The sequence below is a fragment of the Pantherophis guttatus genome, chromosome 1 (genome assembly GCF_059756535.1).
Source record: "Pantherophis guttatus breed Tessera chromosome 1, ASM5975653v1, whole genome shotgun sequence".
Taxonomy (NCBI): domain Eukaryota; kingdom Metazoa; phylum Chordata; class Lepidosauria; order Squamata; family Colubridae; genus Pantherophis; species Pantherophis guttatus.
The window spans coordinates 109037659-109059209 of NC_142063.1; the positions used below are offsets into that span (position 1 = coordinate 109037659).

Below are 21551 nucleotides of genomic sequence, written 5' to 3' on the forward strand. Positions count from 1 at the left end.
CACGTTCAAACTTTTGGATGCTTGGCAGCCAGCATATATTTACGACTATTGCAGCATCCCAGGATCATGTGATCTCTATTTGTGACTTTCTCAACCAGCTTTTGATAAGCAGTCAGTGGGGGAAGTATGACTCACTCAATCACTGCAGTGATTCGCTTAACAGCCATGGCTAAAAAAGAAGAAAAGTCAGGCATGACTTACTTAACCATCTTGCTTAGCATCACAAATCTTAGCATCACAAACATCTGGCACACCAGTCTGGTCTTAAATTGAGGACTACTTGCACAGCCCCTCCCATACTATGTGCTGTCTAACCATATGGGATTATAATTTGGATAATCCATTTTGTGTCCTTCGCATCTGGAAAACATCACACGGAGGAAAAGCTATTATTTGCAGTGCTTGAAGAAAACTGGTACAAACGGTTACATCTGGCAGTTTTCAAGTAGATGGAAATTGGTAAGAAAGACACAGATGAATAACCACTGAGGTTACCAGGAGACGGCATTTAGTCTTATATTACTTTAATGGCTCAATTAAAGTAATATATCACTCTTAGACTTTATTGAAGCTGCCAGAATGTGGAACTAGTAAAGTTATTGTCCATGTAGTACTGACGGAGAAGCCATGTTCGGATTTATTAGATTGCGGAGCAATGTCTAAAGATATTTCGGCTTTTGACATTGGGATTTCTGATCAGCCCTTTCTTTTTTATTTTCTTTTAAATATTTTTGCACAATGCCTATTTTACAATTGAATTTTAGTTATGCCTTGTTCGTAGCCTGCCTTTTTACTCTCTCCACAAAACAGTGTGAGAGGAGCTCGCTGAGAAAGGGGAGTTTTAAAATTTCGCAAAAGGGCTTTTTACTCCCCTTTGATGTGAGGAAATAAAAAGGCTTGGTCGAATCTCGAACAAAAAAAAAAAACAAAAACCATTATCCTCCGCCTCTGCTGCGAAAAGGGCGTCGTGAACCTTCCATAGGAACTAACTAGTTGCCGTGGAAAATTCGCTACGGGCCTCATCGGGATTATGAGCAAACCCGAACGCAACGGCATACGCCTTGGTTGGCGAGGGGGCGGAGCAATGATGACAGTCGGTTTCCCTCTCTTCCAATTGGCCGCGTGAGAAGAGGGCGTGGCCGAAGCGGAGAAGATATTTTAGCGTAAGAGGGTGGGGCTGAAGGCGAGGGTGGCCTGTTTAGTCGTTTCTCGTCCTCCGACTGTCCGGTAAGAGAGACCTGTCGTGGCTCTTCCTATTGCTTAACCAGGTGTGATAGGGGCGGGGTGGCGTAGTGCTGGCCGTGGCGTTCGTGTTAGTCGGGTTAAAAATAGGTAATTTGGGTTGGGGGGGGACGGACAGAAGGAAAAAAGGTGGAGAGGGGGGGGGGTCACAGCCAACTGCGAATTGTGTGTCGTTGGCAACGTAGTAAGAAAATCGCGGCACTTTCTGGTTTTCGTTCCTGGTCCCCAAATTACTACTTGGGGTAATTTGAAGGCCCCACCCGCTTGAAAGCTGTGCTGGGGGGGTATTCGTGGCCATGGGTGAATGGGCTCACGCCCTTTTCGTTGGGAAAACTCGGCTCGTTTGCAGTGACGAGTTGCTCCCTTCAAAGTAGATGACTTGACGAAACGGAGCCCCCGAGGAAAGCGAATCGTTTACCGGTGACTCAGAGCTTCGCCCTGAATAGTAGCTTTAAGTACGGTACTACTTTTCGGTTGAGGGAGAAAGACCGCAAGCGGTGTGTCGTTATTTTATGTGCTGTGTTTAAAAGTTTGTCTTGTCATTTTAGGAACCCCCGGCGCCATTCCAGGTTAGAGACGCCGTTTTGATTCCTCTGCCTGGGAAGGCAATTGCAGCACAGCCGCCTTTGCTGCCATGTGAATTTAATTCACTTTTACCTTCCCGAATCATGGCTTAAGCGCACGTGGTTTGCCAAAATCCAGTGACTGGAAGCCAGGACATTTTTAGGTTTAGAAGGGTGTCAGAGGAAAAGTGGCCTCTGCTAAAAAGTTTCCCTTCTTTAAAGTTACAAGTAAAGACACCCCATTTAATCTCCCTCCTGGTTTTTTCCTTAATTTATAATTTGGGGTTTTACTTGTGTTTCTAAGATGTTGCTATGTATAACTATTGTTTGGTTATCTGTAAGCCATTAAGTCTTTTCTGATGGGGTGAATGTAAATTAGATTAATAATTGTACAGAAAATCTTAACTCTTTGCCCTCTAATACTCATCTGATTTTTTTTTCTGAGCCAGATCCCTCTGAAGTTTTGGCACTACATTTTGTATAATTCTTTGGTCATTTGACCAGAAGGACTAATGAATGAGATATAAGAAAGTTATAGTCCAATTCAGTTGTAGGGCACTAAGTTTGGTGTGGTGTTTACTTGAATAAAAAAAATTTCAATAATTTGTTAGGAATGTTCATTTGCCAATAGCAGGCTGCTTTTTGTCCTTTTATGTATGAGGGTGGTTTTAATTTGTGGAAGGCATTTTTCACTGCCTGCAACCATTTCCCAATTCTTGCTTTTGTTTGTCTTCTTTCTGACTCCTTTCCCCCCTCCCCCCAGTTTAGAAGAAACATTTAACTGAAGTTGCAAAATAAAATGCTCACTTTTCTTTCTACCTAGATTGTGTACATTTCAAAATAATTTAGAAGAAACACTTCTGACCCTGCCATAATGCTTTGCTCTTTATAATGTTCATTAAAGCAGTCCATCTTTTTTCAGTTTATGTGCTAAAATTGATGCTAGTGCTGCTTGAAGGAGTTAGCTTGTTAAAGTTAATGTAACTTTTAAAGTGGCAGCATTATATGGCTCAATCAGGCACCTGGGGAAAAAAACAGCTGCTTTATGAATAGTGGAGAAGTAATATGGGCAAAAGCAATTTATCCAAATTTTTGAAGCATGCAGCACCTTTAATTTTAAATGTTAATACTCACATGGCTAATTGGCACTTTGGTGGTACATAATGCCTTTGGCAAGAGAAAGGAAAGGAAGTTTTTGAAACATAAGCTGTGATCCAGAGTTTTCACTTTAAACTTCAGGTGTGATTATATTGCCATTAAATAACCATATCTGGAACATTAAATCTAACATACTATAACAACAGTTTTATGAATTCTCTTGAACTTTTCATGGTGAATAGGCAAGAAATAAATTGACAGGATCAGTTTCTAAGGACCTCCTTGATTATATAGTTTTAAATATGACAATAAGCAAATCGCCATCTCAGCTGACAGTTTATTTTGATTGATGACTGGTAACTTGTTCTACTTGCTTTGCCTAGAGCATACTTGGACAATGTTTGTGGGCCAGAGGACATACTATTTAACTCTTAAGATGAATATGAAGATGTATATGATCTATTAAATCAGATTAATTGATACAGCAGATGATAGGTTTATAGCCTTGAGATCCCAAGGATAATCTCTACTACTACTTTTGCTTATTTTTGTGTCATTATTTTTTCCTCTGGATAGACATGCTTCCAAACAAACCGTAGTATTGTGTGGCAACTTCATTTTTATCTGTGAAGGTTTAGGAGCATTCTTAGAAATAAATATGAGGCTAAAGGCTGGCATAGTGCTTTATTGGATGCCAGCTTCCTACTGATAATTTAATAAAAGAATCAAAAGGAAACGACCGTAGAATGAGGCAAAGAGTAGAATTCAGTCTTTCTGAACCTGCCATAGAATTACAGATGACAAGATGACAATTTCCAGACAGTGTAAACATACCTAAATGGCATTGAGTTGAAAAAGCTGTGGGATGACAAAGGTTATGATTTTTTTTATTATCCGCAGGAGCATTACAGTGAAAAACACAATTGGAAGTTACGTTGTCTTAACTATGAATAGAGCAGCATTCATAAAGGCTTATTTGGACTAACCATTGAGCAGCCACAGACAGTGAGGGTAGTAAAGTCTCCTTTTCACTGAACTGAATTTCTTGGACTTAATGGATATTATGCCTCATAATTTTATTAGAAGCAGTGTGGAGGTGGATTGAGATTGCTTTCTTCTGGAATATTTTTTAAATTACCGGTACCCAATTGGATAATTCCCAGTTTGGTGTAGTGGTTAAGGCTGGAAACCAGGAGATGTGATTTTTAATCCAGCCTTAGGTATGAAACCTGGCTGGGTGACTTTGGGCCAATCAATCTCTCTCAGCCCAATTCACCTACCAGGTGGTGGTTGTGGGGAAAATAGGAGGAGAAAGGAAAAGCAGGTATGTTCACTGCCTTGAGTTGTTTATAAAAATAATTTTTAAAAAACTAGCCAGGCCTAACCCTGCTTATTTTCAAAGTCTAAACAAGATCAGTCTGGCTGCTTCCTGCAGAGAGAGTCCCAAATAGAATACATTTTCCCAAGAATTACTTGATATTATGAAGTATTTTTTTGCCCATAACGAAAGGCAATTTCTGAACCATGCTCTCTTCCCTCAGGATGGGATAATGGCTTGCATATCTGAAAGTGATTGGCAAAGCAATTATGTAGTATTTGGAATAAAAAAGGGGAAAAAATAATGGGAGGATTTGAGTTGCACAATTCTTAAGAGTATGTTGTCATCCCCAGAAATAAATTGCTACATTTCAGTGATTACCTATAGAGAAATAACAGACTACCTTATCTAATACTCCCATATCTTTGGCTTTAAGCTGGCAGTGTGGAGCAATTTTCAGCCAAGGATGGACACTATATGTCAGTGATGGTATGGTCAAGGCAAACTAGATCAAACATACACTGTCCTTCTACCTTGTTTAAGCTTTAAGATAGTGATGGGGAGAGTCCTTTCGCAGAAGTCTTAGGAATTTTTTTTTCTATAGTTAATAGTGAGATTGCAAGGTTGATTTAAAAGCTCCAGGGCTTCCATTTGCTTTAGCAGTCCAGAAAAGACGAAGATACTGAGCACAAATGCTCAGTCAGTAGATGCAACTCAATGGGGCGGGGCGGGGGGGGGATGACACCCAAGAACAGGAATTACATAGGAATTGTGGCCAAGCACAGCTTATCTTCCAGGAAAAATGGGAGTGAGTAGCACTGAAACAATACCATGCAGAACTCCTGTTTTAAGCTCCCAACACACACGAAACAGAGGATAAAGTTTTCTCTGTACAGACCTGTCTGCCTGAAGGCTGGGAGGTTTCATGTATCACAGTTTAACATCTGGAAAAAATAATAATCCAGAAATAGGTTTTTGTTGCCCTAGGAATTTCAAGCTTTGAAATTTAAAGTGAGTGAGGTTGACAATCTATGTATTCAGAATGAACAGACTTATTTGCACACTGCATAAAGCTCCTCATCCCTTCAGCAGTTATAATTATGGTAAATTCACTGTTAGAACATCACTTCTATGTGGGCAAGATTATTTATAGAATGGATTGGTAGTTAGGATAGATATTTAGGCCGGGTTTATTAGAACTGATCAATTACATATTTCCTGGAAGGTTATTCAATGTGAATAATCGTTGGAATAACCTCTGTAAGTCACTTCAACCTAAATAACTCAGTTTATGCCAAGATTAAGTTATAAATGTGTTAAGGAAAGATGTTACATACTAAGTGAGTGTCTAGAGTCCGCAGGACCTACAATAACTCATGCATGTATTCCTGCAGAAATTAAGTTTACTTGATTGCAATTGTAACTCTTGGAGAGATTGTGAATAATATTAGAGGCCTGGGCAACACTGTTGGTTTAGAACCGAAATATATATAGCATCGGAATATAAGAAGTTCGTTAGGTCCTACTAGTCTAGATGTGGGGAAATTTCTTGGACCTACTAAGGAAGATGACCAACCAGATAAGAAATCACCAAAGTAAAGGGGGCAGTTTTTTTAGGAGTGTTGAGGCTTGTGGTGAAATATCCCCCAAACCCCTGAAAATCACAGAAATGAGCAAAAAGGTAGCAGCTTTTCTCAAATCTGACTCAGCAATTTTCTATAATTTTCACGAGAATATTCTTGAGCTCTATTTAAAAGTACCACAATTATATCATGACATTTGGCAAGCAATGCACATGCTTTGCCCCTGGATTGTAGTTCCTTCTTTCTGGTAAACTATGCTGCTTCTTGAGTGTAACATTTCATAATTTATCTATGTGTGCTGCAAAATTATTGCAGCAGTTCTTGTTCAAAGGAGTCGTTTCTAAAGTTCCAAATGACTTCAGACAGAGGTATTTATTTAGCTCTTGAGCAAGGTTGCTGTCTATGAAGAAATTCTGTCTTGAAGTGACTAGCATGGCTGTAATTGCAAAAGACCAAAAATGTAACTGCACTAGTTTGCATCCAGTCATGCAATTCAAGTGGGCTATTTTTTTAACCTGAGGATGTATTTTTCTCATCTCTGTAGTTAAGACCTAAGAAATGGACCTTGACTTGCAGTGCCAAGAATTTGATGCATCAAAATGGAAAGAACTTGTTGAATCCATGAAACAGCACAAAACAATTAGGTAAGTTAACAGCATTTAGTGAATTGTAAAAGCTTTTTGAAGGCATTGTTTGACAATTCTAACATTTCCCTTCATGATTTGAATTGGGAGAAAATTAATAATGGATTAGCACAGAAATTCTTCTGAAATGTCACTCACATGAAGGATGGTATTTTTCCCCCTCACTTTCCCCCTCCAATGTTTTGCTTTCCCATATAACCTGTTTCTCACTTTAGTGTGGACTTCAACTCCCAGAATTCCCTAGCCAGCAGCATTGAAAAACACTGCACATAGTGGTTTCTCTTTCTCACTCCAGTTCATGTATTTTCCAGATGCATTTGCTCATAAATCCTCTTTAGCCATCTTGGACAAATTGCTCACTATAGTAGAAAATTGTACTGAAAGCATTTGATATTGGTTTGTGGGGCGGGGGTGGGTGGGTGGGAAGGGTGGGGAGAATCATGTAAGTGTATGTTGAATCATGTAAGCAATCGTATGTTGCTCCAGGACATTCTTAAATACTTGAGATACATGCTACGCTGCATCTGTTAGATTTTATTCAAGCGTTTTAAAACTGTACTAATAAGCTTAGCCTAGGAGGGTGCTGTAGATGACAGATAATTCATCTGACTAAATTAGAGCTAATGTCTAAATCTATTTCCCCCCTAAATTTTTAGATTGGATGACTGCGGTCTGGGAATTAGCCATTGTGAAGATCTTTCTGTTCTTCTGACTACCAACCAAGAACTAACTGAATTGAATCTAAGCAACAATGAACTGGGAGATGCTGGTGTAGATACTCTATGCAAAGGATTGTTAAACCCCAATTGCAAACTTCAAAAACTCTGGTAAATATTCCTAGAATTCGTAATAGCTTTAGTAGCGTTGGATTATACTTTCCACAAATGGAAACCTTCATAGAGTTATTGCCTTCCATGTTAGTCTCTTCCAAATGTGGCTATACAAGTAGCCAGGCATAAATTCTGCCAGTTAGAATAGCACTTGAGAGTGGAATTTCTGAGGCTATGTGATGCAGTCATAAAGTGTACAGGTAGTCCTTGACTTACAACAGTTATTTAGTGACCTTTCAAAGTTACAACAGAACTTAAAGAAGTGACTTATGACCATTTTTCCACACTTATGACCGTTGCAGCATCCCCATAGTCACATGATCAAAATTTGGATGCTTGGCAATTGATTCATATTTATGACGTTTGCAGTGTCTAGGGATCATGTGATCCCCTTTGATGACCTTCTAACAAGCAAAATCAATAGGGAAGCCAGATTCACTTAGCAACCATGTTACTAACTTAACAACTGCAATGATTCACTTAACAACTGTGGCAGTACAGGTCTTAAAATGTGGCAAAACTCACTTAAGAAAGGTGTCACTTAACAACATAAATTTTGGGCTCAGTTGTGATCGTAAAGCTAGGACTACCTGTAAGGTAATGTGACTCTATCACTTAGTGACAGCAGTCTGGGCACTCTCTGCTTCTGCCATTAACTGAATCCCATTGGCCCTTAGTCAAGGACCTCTCCACCATCAAGCCATTCCCAGCTTGGTCCCTCCCAACCTGAGCGTCAGAAAGTAAGGGACTGCCTCCTCTACCTCCTCATCAACCCCCCCAATAGCCTCTTTCCCCACCATCTCTGCCTGTTTGGCTACTTGCCTACCAGTTTCCCTTGCCACCACCAAGACTGCCACTACTGTACCAGGCAAGGCCTTCTTTGTACTTCCTCCTTTTACTCCAGGGCTGCCGGGTCTCCATTCGTATCCTGGCCAGAATCTCCTTTTGCGCCAACGCAGTTGGGCGATAAGGAGAAACAAAAGAAAGCCCTGACTGGCACAAAAATGGAGGCCCAGGACAAAGTGAAAGAGAGTTCCAAGTGGTACTGGCACAAAAGGTGCTGTGGACAAGGCCTCAACTGGTAAAGAACTGATGTGCGGCAGCAGGCAAGGCTCGGTGATGTGGGCAGGTGGTGGGTGTCCAAAAGGCAGCTGTAAATCCAGGTGGACGTGACACTCGTTCACATGACTGCAGAGGTCCCGCAGGGGCTAAAACCTCAAAAACTATACGCCTTCAGCAACTTCATAATTTCAAATGGTCGCTGAATGAGTTGATGTTAAATAACTACTGTTTCTGAAAACAGCCAGTATAGGTGATTTACAGTCAACTACATTCAAATGATTTTTCAGTTTGGGTTGATAAGATAATGACTTTACACTCCTTTTCCCTGTGAATACATTTGTTTCCACAATAATCCCATATAATAAATTAATAAATATAATAAATCTCTGAACACATGTTCTTTTGTGTTGAATAATGCTAAGAGAAGAATATGGAAGTTTGAATTCTCACCTCTCTAAAAGAGCATTGATTTCAATTAGCAAGGAGAATATTGGTATTTAATTGGAAAGAATGAGGGCTGTTGTTTAGATGCACCTTGACACAGATAGATAAAATGTGTAATTATTTGAGAAGTCACATATACATTGATTCAGCTGACAAATAAAAACTAGCATAGTGTGATCAATTGGTTCTATGCCACTTGGTCAATGTCAACTCTTATCAACCACATAAGTAGAGTTTGTCCAGAAAGGAACAGCACACAATATACCATTTAGAAAACTGCTGCTTGTTACATGTGTCTGAAGCTCATATCTTTACATGGCTTTATGGTCACATAGCTGTAATATTGCTGATAATATACACTACAGTGGCCATGGGCACTTCGACCCGCTCTTTGAAACAGCTCCGGCCCCCACTCAGGCGGATCTGTGAAGAAAGTGCAGGCAGACCAGAGGCCTGAGGCAGGGAGGTGGGAAGACTGCTTCCCTGGGGAATATGTTGTTGTCCCTCCAGCTGCCAGGGGTAGGGAGGCTCTCCTGTTACTGGATTTGCCCTTCCCTTTCTCTGGCTTTCCCAAGCTTCCCCCTCCCTCCCAATCCTGTCCCCTTTGCAACTTCCTCCCCAAAATTGCCAGAGACTTTCTTTAGGGGTGGGGGAGGAAGGATGGCCCATCCATGCATATCGCACCTTTTCCCTGGAGCTGGTTCCAGACAGGAAGACGTGGGAAAAGCTTTGGATGGCAGAAGGGTACCAGACTGGAACCCTGATCCAAATGTAAAATGGGGAGCAATGGTGGGGCACTGCAGAGCTGGGAGTGAGGAGAATTCCTGGAGTGCACTGGGGAGAGATCACTCACAGATAAGTGGCAACCGCACTTTGGAAGAGGACCAGCCAGGGTGGCTTCTTCCAAGAAAAAGCCCTCAAGCTAGCTGTGCGCAGCCACGTTCAGGACAACTGCAGGGTGCTGAAGATGGGTGCCAGGGCTCCCATGCTGAGTGGGTCGGATAGGCTACTCAGCCAAGGCACCTACATATCTGCTGGGGGGCCCTCAAGAACCGCAGAAGCCTTGCCACACCATGTGGGCTGTGGGGAGAGAGCCTTTGAAGTCCTCTTCTGGACTGATGTAATGTATAGGCTAACTGGAAATAAATAGGACTTGGAGGTGATGTCTTCAGCTGTGGGACTAAGGAGTGCAGAAGCTTGGCTGTTTCTCCTGAAAAAAAAGAAGTTGCCTTGTACCAGGGTGGGCCAGTGGCTTCCTCAGTTTTGTATAGATACTGATCCTTGTCCCCTTCCCTCCAAACTCCTGCAATACCACTACCACCCCGTGATTTCCAACTGCTTTAGATTGTAACTTATTTAGTTTTGAACCAGAATGGACAAGTTCTGAAAATTGAGGTCCAACATAATTAAAGAACGTCAGGTTGATGAAATCAACAATTATTGGCAATTGAATCTCAACAGTCTAGGGATTCAAACGGGTTTCCAGCTTTGTTAGTAAATACCAAAATTACTTCCTGTATGCAAGACAACTGAGCATTTTGCTGTATATATATATAATTGTTTGCCACTTTTGAGATGGCGCATAAGATACATGATGCATCAACATTATTTCTGGAGTTTATTGCCAGTCATTGAACTCAAGAAACAGAAAGAGCCACCCTGCTGGAATAGAGGAGTGATACTGGGAGAAATTTAATCTGCCTTAATGTCTTTTAAGCCACTCTTGACATGGGCACTCTTAGGAATGAGGATTTGTGGCCTTCAAAAATATGTTTCATTTGACTGTCATGTTCCAGCCAGCATGACCACAGCATTCAGTGAGATGATTCTTGCTATCCTCTCCTACTCTCAAGCATTAATGTAATTTATACAATTTTATTATTCCAGGTTACGAAACTGCAACTTAACTAAAGCTTGTTGTGAGAAGCTTCGTTCTGTAGTTACTAAATCATCTCTGACAGAGCTACACCTGGGAGATAATAGTTTGGGCACATCAGGTGGAAAAGCATTGTGCCAAGGACTTGTGGATTCCAACTGCCAACTAGAATCGCTACAGTAAGTATTTCAAGTTCTTCAGTACATATAAGACAGCAAATATGTTTTAGTTAGAAGTTTCTCACATTAGAAAACTTCTTTTTCACCCATCTTGTAAGGACCATCAACACAGAATTGGATAAACCAGCAAAAATTAGGAGAGAATATGGTATAGTGGTTAAGGTACGGAGGCTGAGGTACTAAGATTGAGGAGATCAGTCATGAAATTATATCAAATGAGGGATCCAAAGTCATGGTCTTTCACCCAGACTAAGCTAGAGGTTACATGAGTCTCAGGGAAGATGGACTTGGCATCTTACATTGATTCGTCCTTGTAACACTCTCTACTCATTTTAGGTACCAAGTCTTTGACTTTTTAGCGGCCCTGGTTTCTGGTTGTTACCATTTAATACCTAGTGTGTTTATAGTAAGTTTCTGTCTTGGAAATCTCAGAGATTTCCCAATTTTATTTACTGATGAGGTTGTGCATCTGTATACAGATTTGTTTGTAATAATGGCAGGGGATGCTTCAGGACTCTTAATTCTTGCTTGATGAGCAAGAAACATTTATGATTGGGGTGGCCTTCGTACAGATTATCTGGTGTGCCAGTTGTGCCCTTTCCTGAATCGAGATGCCTTAACACATCTTGTAGTTGTTATGACTTAATTTAATTTAGGCAGTTGCAACATTTAATTGGGTCTGTGAAGACCACTTGGAAACTACAGGTTGAATATAGTGCACCAGTGCAAGTAGATTATGGGCATACCTTGTTTTGACCATGTTACCCCTCTGCTCTGTATTGGTTATCAGGCTTTATGGCTTGGGGCCCTGATAACTGCACAACATCCTTCCTCTGGTTGTTTCTGCCCATTCCATAAGATCTGGCAGAATCAGCATGCTCTAGATTTCCATTAGTGAAGCAGTGCCATTTCGTTGGGATATTGGAGACATGTTTACTCTGTGCCATTTCTGCTTTCTGGGACCACCTCCCCCCCCCCAATGCACATGGTCCCAATCCTGTTGTGTTTTTGGAAAGGCTTGATGACCTGAGTTTTCAGCAAATCCTTGGCAGGGTGGTTTGTGACTCCAGTTGTTGGACTATGATGTGTAACTGGTTTTATTAATTTTCCTGACTTGGGTTTTGACACTCTAATTGTTATTTGATTGTTTGTAAACTGGATATATAAACTTGCTTTCTTGCTTTAATCTTATTTATGCTTTGTTGGCTGCTTAGAGTTGGTGTTATGCTAGCGGTTAATTAAATAAATGAATAAGAAAACTAAACAAAATTGGACTGGAAAGCTCTGTCATAGGTTATAATATGTATACAGTCCATCCTCTGGACCTTTCCCAAACCTATAATATGTCTTTACTATTACCTTTTGAAAGTCAACTCACTCCTCTCTCTTATAGATTACAATTCTGTGACCTCACAAAGGAAAACATAGACGCTCTCTGCTCTGTACTGTGTGTCAAATCATCCCTGCAAATGCTCAACCTGAGTAATAACAAGCTAGGAGATGAAGCAGTGAAAAACCTCTGCCAAGCCTTGGTGAAGGGCTCTTCTAACCTGCAATCCCTACAGTAAGATACAGTTCATATTTGTCTGGAGTTCTCGCTTTTGGGGTATGTCACGGCTGAGAATTTTCTTAAAAAGTGAGTGTCTACCTTAAAGGATAATCCACGCAAGATGGATTGTACCAGAGTGAATATTTAAAACAGTTTGAGCTTGGAATAGCTATTTCAGTTATTCTGTGCCCTGAATAAAACAAATTTATTACCCTGAGGAAAGATGGCTGGCCAAGAGTTACTCTAAGGTAAGATGGGCAGCCAATACATTTTACAAATAAATAAATAAATAAATTGTGTTTCAGGGTTTTATCCAAACTCAGGACAAAAGGAGTTTTTATTTCACATCTTTCTAAGTAATTCATCAAAAGTTAGAAAGATTAGCAAAGTGCAATTAGCCAAATCAGCAGATCCACAAGTATTGTAAGCAGGTTGTCAAATGAAAACTGTGCTTGTATATTCCATAGGTAATCCCTGTTGCTAAGCTATTACACTTTATCTTGCAATTATATTACAAACTGCAACTTGTATCTACTGTATGCATTAGGAAGAAATACCAAACTTATAATTTAAATATATATTTTCCTGTTGTTTTAGGTTATTTATAGGTTGTGTTAAAATGACCCCATTGTTCTTGCAACTTTGCTGGACTATGTTTTGTGCGGACTGGTTGCAACAAAGTACTTAACAATTTTTTTGTCTACTGTGTGTAACCATGTGTGTGTATGTGTCTGTTTTAAAAGCTTGTTAACGTTTTACAATCCTATTTGCCAGTTTTGTAAATTAGATATAAATAGCATTGATCATTGACTAAACCCCCTTCTTTGTGGCCCTATGATGAAACACAAAGCAGGGGATTTGTTTAGAGTTCCCATTGTGTCAAAATGTGTGAAATACGACAATTGAAGCTGCTTTCTTCCAAGCTCAGAACAATTTTCTTTATATGCACACTCTTAGAAATTTAAAGCCATGTGTTCTGTAGCTGTAAGATGCCCATCTCTAACACTGTGATTATTGTAGGCAGAATTGCTGAAATAACAAAATCCTTTTGTCAGTTTTCTAGTGAAATCCAGTGCAGCTTTGGAATTGTTTTTTGTTTATTTGCAGATTAGAGAGCTGTGAGATCACACGTGCTAGTTGCGAGGACCTCAGTAGTTTCCTCAGTAATACCCCATCCTTGACAGAATTATGCATAGGAGACAACAGTATTGGGGATCCAGGACTAGCTATCCTCTGCCAAGGCGTCCAAACTCCAAATTGCAAAGTAGAGAAACTATGGTAAGTGACTCCCTAAACATTGGCAGTCTTAGAATCTTGTATCAAATGTTCTTTGGTAACAAAGTTAATCAGGTTTTTACAGTGGCTTGTTATGTACCAGGGGATAACTAGGTTGTTACAGCCAAATCCAGAATGGAAATCTGCTTAGTAATACCTCTATTTTATTTCAAATGGAAAATGGGGTTGATTTACTGAATTTTTTAATATTTAAAACTACACCTATATACTTTTCCTAATATGTTAAAAATATATTACAGTATACATTTTCAGATATTATGATTTAGTACCATAAGTCTTGGCAGCATACTTTTTTCTCCCAGTGCAAGTGAGAATAATTGTGTAAGTAGGTGTTTTTGGTATTCCTCTCTGTGGGGGAGGGAACTCGGCGTGTAGTTTCTGCAATAATTATGTCTGTAAAGTATATTTGTAAAGGAATGTAACATTTACCATAGATGAGTCACAAATCCATTTTCATCCATGTTTCTATAAATGGCCATCTAGCCTAGTAATGGCCAATTCTTTTCTGTTAAAGATAACCTCTGATTCTAGAGTAATATCAGAGATGCTACCACCAAATGGCTGCCATCAAATGGGGGTCCCATTCACATCAAAGACTAAGGCGGGGGGGCACACAATCTTCAGGGCTCAAGTATGTTGAGAAATAGACTTGGTCTTGATCTGTTTCCATTGGCCAAGGGAGAATTTTGATTCTGGATCATACGTTTATTTCAATATTTTTTATGCATTACTACTTACTACAAGTGAATAGTATGTAGTTTAAGGAGCAGGTTTATGAAGATGTAAATAAATGTTTCAAATGAGGGAACCATGGGTCTCCCATCTTATTGTTGGTGAAAATCTAAAGGCAATGATTTGGTGATTATTTCAGGTTGTGGGAATGCAATATCACTGCTGCTGGTTGTAAGGAACTTGCCACAATCATTGGCACCAAAGAGACACTCAAGGAGATGAGCCTGCTGGGAAATCCTGTGAAAAATGAAGGAGTAGAATTTTTATGTCAAGGGCTGAAGGATCCAAAAACAAAACTCCAATCTCTATGGTTAGTGCATATTTTCTTTTTGCTGCAATCAGCAATGCCGCTTAACAGGGTATGTCTAGAATGGAGGGGCAATGTAGCTTCAAGGGATTGCTTAAATGACATTCCTGCCACGCTTCTGATTCCAAGAATCTGTAAGGTAACCCATCCCCACAAATATATCTATGCTGTGAGGTAGAAGCTCTTTAAACCTCCCTTAATTTTCTGATCGTATCTTTGCTTTTCTGTTACTTGCAATATTTACCACTGAAGCCCTAGGCCAGTGTTGGCGAACCTTTTTGGCACCGAGTGCCAAAATGGGAGTGTGCGCATGTATGCTGGAAACCGTAAGAGTGCACCGGGAAAATGATCATACAGTTTTTGGTGCGCACAGCGGCCAGCTGGTCTTCACGAGCACATGTGTGCCAGAAACCAGAAGACCAGGTGGCTGGTGCTCATACGTACGCTGGAAGCAGGAAGAGCAGCTGCCCGGTGCACGCATGCGCACCGGGCAGCTGCTCTTCCAGTTTCTGGCACTTCCGCACATGTGAAGACCAGCTGTCTGGAACCTGGAAGAGCAATAGGCGACGGCTTGCATGCCCGGAGAGATGGCTCTGCATGCCACTTCCGGCATGGGTGCCATAGGTTCGCCATCACGGCCCTAAGCCAAATGGATATGAAAATGAGAGTTCTGTGTGGAAGCAAGGAAAGAATCATGTGGGTAAATAGAACTAGGGTTGTTGGGTCTTCAGCATATAGGCCGGAACAAAACTAGCTGCTAATAATAATTTGGCAGAAGAGAAAGCAAACAGAATCTGGGGAAAGATTTGTATTGCAAAGTTTTAAGAGATGCACTTATTTGCCTGCTACAGGTTAAGAGATTGTGAGTTGACTGCGGCTTGCTGCAACAGTATTAGCTCTGCTTTGAGCGTGAACAGTGTCCTAAAAGAGCTGCAATTGGGTGGCAATGACATTGGCGATACAGGAGTGATTGAAATCTGTGAAGGTGTGATGAGTCCAAATTGCAACCTTGAATCCCTCTGGTGAGTGACAGTGTAAACTTCTCTTATCTTTTCTGTATACTGCTTTCTGTGAGATTCTTCTAACCCTGTTTTTTAAACTTGGCAACTTTAGTTGTTAAGTTGTATGGACTTCAACTCTCATGCTGGGTGGGGAATTCTGGAGTTAAAGTCTATACATCTTAGAATTGCCCAAGTGTGAAAAACCCTGATCTACCTTTTTTCCTTTTCCTGGAATTTGCGGTGAATATTTTCCATCCACCCAGCATCTGAGGGCAACATTCTTCACCTAGAATAACAACATGAATAGCCTTTGGGTGTATTAGTCCAGGAAGCATCTTCCTATGAAAAGTTGGCCTACACCAGGGTGAAATGCTCCCGATTCGGACTGGATCGCCTGATCCGGTAGCAATGGCAGCGGGTGGTTCGGAGAACTGGTAGCAAAAATCCCTGCCCCCCCCCCCCCCGCCCATGCCCAGCTGAGCCACACGATCATCACAGGCTTTTTTTTTTTACTTTTAAAAGCATTTTTTCTACAACCTCTTCAGCCAAACCTTTTCGAGGTTGTAGAAAAAATGCTTTTAAAAGAAAAAAAAAAAGCCTCTGATGATTGCGCAGTTCAGCTGGGATCGTCAGAGCCTTTTAAAAGCATTTTTTCTACAAGCTCTTCGGCCAAACCTCTTCGAGGTTGTAGAAAAAATGCTTTTAAAGGGTAAAAAAAAGCCTCTGATGATCCCAGCTGAGCAGCGCGATCGTCAGAGGCTTTTAAAAGTAAAAAAAGAGATTGTGTGCCAAAGCTAATCACCCCCTCCTCGTGCGCTCTTCTACTTACTGCATGCCTCTTTTTGGCGTGCACTATGTGCATGCACCTCACATTGGTACGTGGTGCGCACTATGCATGCTCAGCCAGCGAAACCGGTTCAGATTTCACCATTGGCCTACACTAAAGCATTAGGATTCTTTTAGTAAAAAGGGGGCTTATACTCAAAATCTGAATGAATGAAGAGGAATAGGACTGGACACTAGATTTTGGTGTCATTTTAAATGCCTGATCTTCATCAGGTTCCCATGACTCTCACACTTATCATAATCCTGCAATTTTGAGGACTAGACAGTTATTATTGATGGTACAGGATATCAGATTATGCATTTTAGTAATTGCATTTCAGGGTTTTTTAAATATATATTTATATAAACATATTCAACTGTGTTTTATATACTAATTGCTATTTTTCTAGATACATTAGCCAACCTGGAAGCCTTTAAAAAAAGCATAACCTCCTTAATGCAAATATAAAGTAGAGATTGTTTCTAAAGATAGGTGTGCCAATCACAGTTGTCTTCACCAAAGCAAAACTGATACCTTTGCGGAGATCAAATGGTTTCATTGATTTTGTGCTGACTGAAGTTTATTTAAGGGTATTGGCCACAGTATTTAGGTATATTAGCTGCTTTTCAAGCCCTCCTCTCCCTCCCCCCAGTGGTTTATTGAAGGATAACTAATACATTACATGTAGTCCTCAATTTACAACAGTTCATTAAGTGACTGTTCAAAGTTACACCAGCACTGAAAAAAGTGACATGGCTGTTTTTCACACTTACGACTGTTTCAGCAGCCCCATGGTCAGGTGATCAAAATTCAGACACTTGGCAACTGGCTCATATTTATGACGGTTGCAGTTTCCTAGGGTCATGTAAACCCCTTTTGCAGTCTTCTGACAAGCAAAGTCAATGGGGAAGCTAAATTCACTTAACAACAGGGGTGAAATACTCCCAGTTCGGACTGGATCGCCCAATCCGGTAGCAATGGCGGCTGGTGGTTCGGAGAACCGGTAGCAAAAATCCCTGTGCCCTCCCCCCCATGCCCAGCTGAGCCACGCAACCATCAGAGGCTTTTTTTTTTACTTTTAAAAGCATTTTTTCTACAACCTCTTCGGCCGAAAAAGTGCTTTTAAAAGTAAAAAAAAAAAGTCTCTGAGGATCCCAGCTGAGTTTCCTGATTGTCAGAGGCTTTTAAAAGCATTTTTTTACAACCTCTTCGGCCAAAGAAGATGTAGAAAAAATGCTTTTAAAAGTTTTTTTTTTAAAAAAGTTGGTTACACCCACCCAGTCACATTTTCCCCCACCAAGCCATGCCCACAGAACCGGTAGTAACAAATTTTACACTTCACCACTGCTTAACAACCATGTTACTAACAATATAACTTCTGGCAGTATCTTAAAAAACTAAAAGCTTACTGTTCCCTGAAATCAATGAAACATTTTTGAGGGTCGGAACAGTTGCTGTTTGCAAATAGAGGCTATAGATAGCTCTAACTACATAGTTAGGGCAGTTTCTAAGTATTTATACAAATGGAAGATGGTGGTTTTTTCATTGTTCCAGTTTTTTTGCAAATGTTATTTGGTGTTATTCTGACTTCTTCCTAGGCTGGGGCAGTCGAGTCTTACAGCAGTTTGCTGTGATGCACTTGCCAAACTTATAGTTGAGAAACCTTCTCTACGGGAACTGGATGTGAGCTACAGCCAAATAGGGGATGAGGGTGTGTTGAAGTTGTGTGAAGCGGTGAAAAACCCAAACTGTAACCTGAAATATCTAATGTAAGTATCTCTTGGTTAGCATGTAAAAATGAGGAAAAAGGGGTCGTTTAAGAGTGATTTTAGAAAAATGGAAAGGATTCGGTCTATAATTGTGTTCTGATTAAAAACTACATCCAATTTTAGTAGAGCTTCCTAAACTGCTCTCCGCCAAATGCCTTTGTTGTATTTGCAGTCAGTCTGTACTTATTTCCAGGATGATCAATCACCATTTTAAATATTTCAGAAGCATTTCATTGAGCTGCTGAATCGACTGACTGAATTGGGCATGTTTTTCTAGAGTAGCCTTGCTCCAAGGATTCTTCAAATGTTCTTGATATTCCTTCAAAACGATTTGCCCTCAAATGTGTATCTTTAGAACCATGGTTCTGGTTGATTGAATCTTAAATGTTAGAAAGAGCGTTATTTCAATTTTTTGGGGTAGCCAGAACATCTTCCTCTATGGGAAGTAGCCTCACTTATGGAAATTAGATTTTGTGTTTATTAGACATGTGATTACCAACTTCGAGTGATTTTGTGCTTGTCTGAAGTTTCTAGTATAGTTCTAGTATTGAATTCTCATCTGTAATCTATAGTATTAATAACCTGAATGAAATTCTTTTGCAGCTTGTATGACACTTATTGGACTTCCAAAGCAAACAAGGTGGTGAAGGCTCTGGAAGGGCTGAAGTCTGACTTTCAAGTGGTTACATGAGTGGGGTAGCTTTGCTTGGGACCATTTCTTGTCTTCTGTTGATCTTTGTTTTATAAACCAAGTTACTAGCCCAGTGATTATTTTTTTTAAATTTCAGAGTTATGGACATGATGTGATGTACCCAAAAATTCCATTCCATGTTAGGAATATGATAAAATGCTGAGGTAGTTCTGGAGAAAGCTTTTAGGTCTATATCAAATTAAAATATATGTGTAAAACCAGATTGGTGGGCTTTTTACCATTTGGAAAATAAGAGAAAAGAAGAGTAGAACAAAGTAAAACAAATCTCTTGCCCACTGTTATAAAGCAATAATGTAGATTGTGTTAATTTTTCTCAGGGTAGGGAATAAAATTCTTTAGATAAGATTGACAACATTGCTCACCTCGATAGCCAACAAAATGTAAATGCAGTTATTTCAGATTTTCTGCTGAAAGTATAAATGATCTTATCTCTCTCAGCCTATGTAGCTTTATTAAATAATAAAGTTTGTTTGCAAATATATATTTAGAATTTTGTCTTTTGTTCAAAGAGACTAAACATTTACATTAATTTCCTTTTATATATTCATGGATCAATAAAAATTGTGTTTGTTACTACCTTAATTTTTTAAAAGCCTGTACAATGCAAATGCTTTGGTTTTTTTCTTCCCTGCCTAATTTTAATTAACCATAATACGTACCTATCTGGTGAAATATCCTATGCCCAGGGGTCAGCAACCTGCAGCTCTGGAGCTGCATGTGTCTCTTTCACCCCTCTACTGCGGCTCCCTGTCATTCAAAATATGCGTCACAACCGCCAATGTGCAACACCCACTGGCAAACGATTTATTGAACTTTTTAACTCCCGGTAGGCCAACCATGGATAAATCCAAGAAAAGAAAAGTTTCAGAAGAAAACAAAACGTTTAATTCAACTACATATGCTAGTTTTATGGCCGCTCAAGAAATAGTCAGGCACGGGAAGGGTTTTGTGGCTCCCGGTGTTTTCTGTGGGAAATGGGTCCAAATGGCTCTTTGAGTGCTTAAGGTTGCAGACCCCTGTCCTACCCTGTTTCCCCTAAAATAAGACATCCCCTGATAATAAGCCCAATCGGGCTTATGAGCGCATGCAATAAAATAAGGCCCCCTCCCCGAAAATAAGCCCTCCCCAAAAATATTTAAACACATGCACAGCCGGTCCCCACCATTTCCTCTGGTTTCCTCCATGCACCCCAAAATAATACCTCCCCGAAAATAAGGCCAGGCACTTATTTCGGGGGTTCCAAAAAATATAAGACAGGGTCTTATTTTCAGGGAAACGGTATTCTAATTACTTCCACTGAATATTTTCTCTGAGAAAATAGAGAGTTTAAGTGATGGGCAATGTGCTGGATGCGTTTCTGTTCTTATTCGAATATGATATTCTGATCCAGTAGATAACTAATCTATGTTAAACTTCAGTATGCCTTCCTAAAGTTTATTATGTTTGATATACTATTCACACTTATTGGTACCATTTAATAATCACATTATTTTTGTTTCAATAGCTTTTGAATTATTGTTGGAAGAATTTAAGCAACAGCCCTGTATTGTGGTTACCTGTGACTTCAGTATTTAGCTGCTGCCTTCTAGACTTGATAGGTTGCAGAAGATTATAGGGAATGGACTTCAAAGATAGTTCAGAAACATTTGGTGGAACAAACTGGAGCTGTTCATCTGAGAGGGACTAGAAATGTAGCAAGCAAGTTTCATCCTGAAGCTTTTGCAGGCTTACACGTACCTTGTCAAAACACAAATCCAGATTGTTACAACCCTGAGCTATCTGATTTGTGGTATCAAACTACCTGCTTTACTTCTTAAATTAGAACTCAGGCATATGGACTGTAGGCAGTCATCTTTTGTTGGGACCCAGGCCCAAGTAGGTAGTAATCGACACAAACAGTTCCAAAACGCACTGTAAGCCGCCCTGAGTCTCCGGAGAAGGGCGGCATATAAATAAATAAATAAAAAAAAGGACTTTATTAGAACAGCTGAGAATTAACTCATTCTCAGCGTAGTCCAAACTAAATTGAAACAAACTCTTCATAACACAAATTCTTCAGTCTAATCACCAACCTTGGTATAATTAGGCAAACTGCCAAAGACTTCTCTTGGCAAAAGTTCAGAAGCAGAAGATGCCGACGAGATAAGTGCAGCAAAAGTATCAACGTTGTTTTCCGACAAAGAGCTCAAGAGCCGTTGCTGGTCTTTTAAGCCTTATGGGAGGGGCCAATCATCTCTTGGCCCTACTCCCGAGTTGTTCTCTTTGCTTTAGCTGCTCTTGCCTTCTGGCAGCTCTTCTCATACGTGCACTAGGAACAGGCTCCTCCTGTTCCTCTACCTCTCTACTGTCAGCCTCTGGAGGCTCCAGAGTCGGCACATCGCTCCCCGATGGCCCTGGCCCCATCTCTGCCTTTGACGCAGAACCCTCATCCAGGCCTTCCCCAGCCTCCAGGACTGGCCCATGTTCTTCCTCAGCCTCATCACTGTCCGACTCCGCTGCCAGCTCTGCAGGCTGCTGGCA

At 40.4% G+C, this 21551-nt stretch overlaps 1 protein-coding gene across 3 annotated transcripts; it reads left to right on the plus strand.

The window, feature by feature from the left end:
• The first annotated feature begins 1178 nt into the window (after positions 1–1178).
• On the plus strand, positions 1179–19512 carry LOC117665174 (ribonuclease inhibitor-like). 3 transcript variants are annotated; one of them, XM_087880827.1, is made up of 10 exons: positions 1179–1332; positions 6349–6448; positions 7105–7275; positions 10672–10839; positions 12233–12403; positions 13496–13666; positions 14556–14726; positions 15575–15745; positions 18149–18319; positions 18923–19512. In XM_087880827.1, exons 2-10 carry the CDS (start codon positions 6363–6365, stop codon positions 19008–19010), a joined length of 1368 nt encoding a protein of 455 aa, XP_087736953.1. In that variant the 5' UTR covers positions 1179–1332; positions 6349–6362; the 3' UTR covers positions 19011–19512. The 3 variants fall into 3 exon arrangements, with proteins under 3 accessions (XP_087736953.1, XP_034272667.1, XP_034272666.1); XM_034416776.3 differs by having other exon boundaries at positions 1179–1268; XM_034416775.2 differs by having other exon boundaries at positions 1179–1227.
• The last annotated feature ends 2039 nt before the right edge of the window (positions 19513–21551 follow it).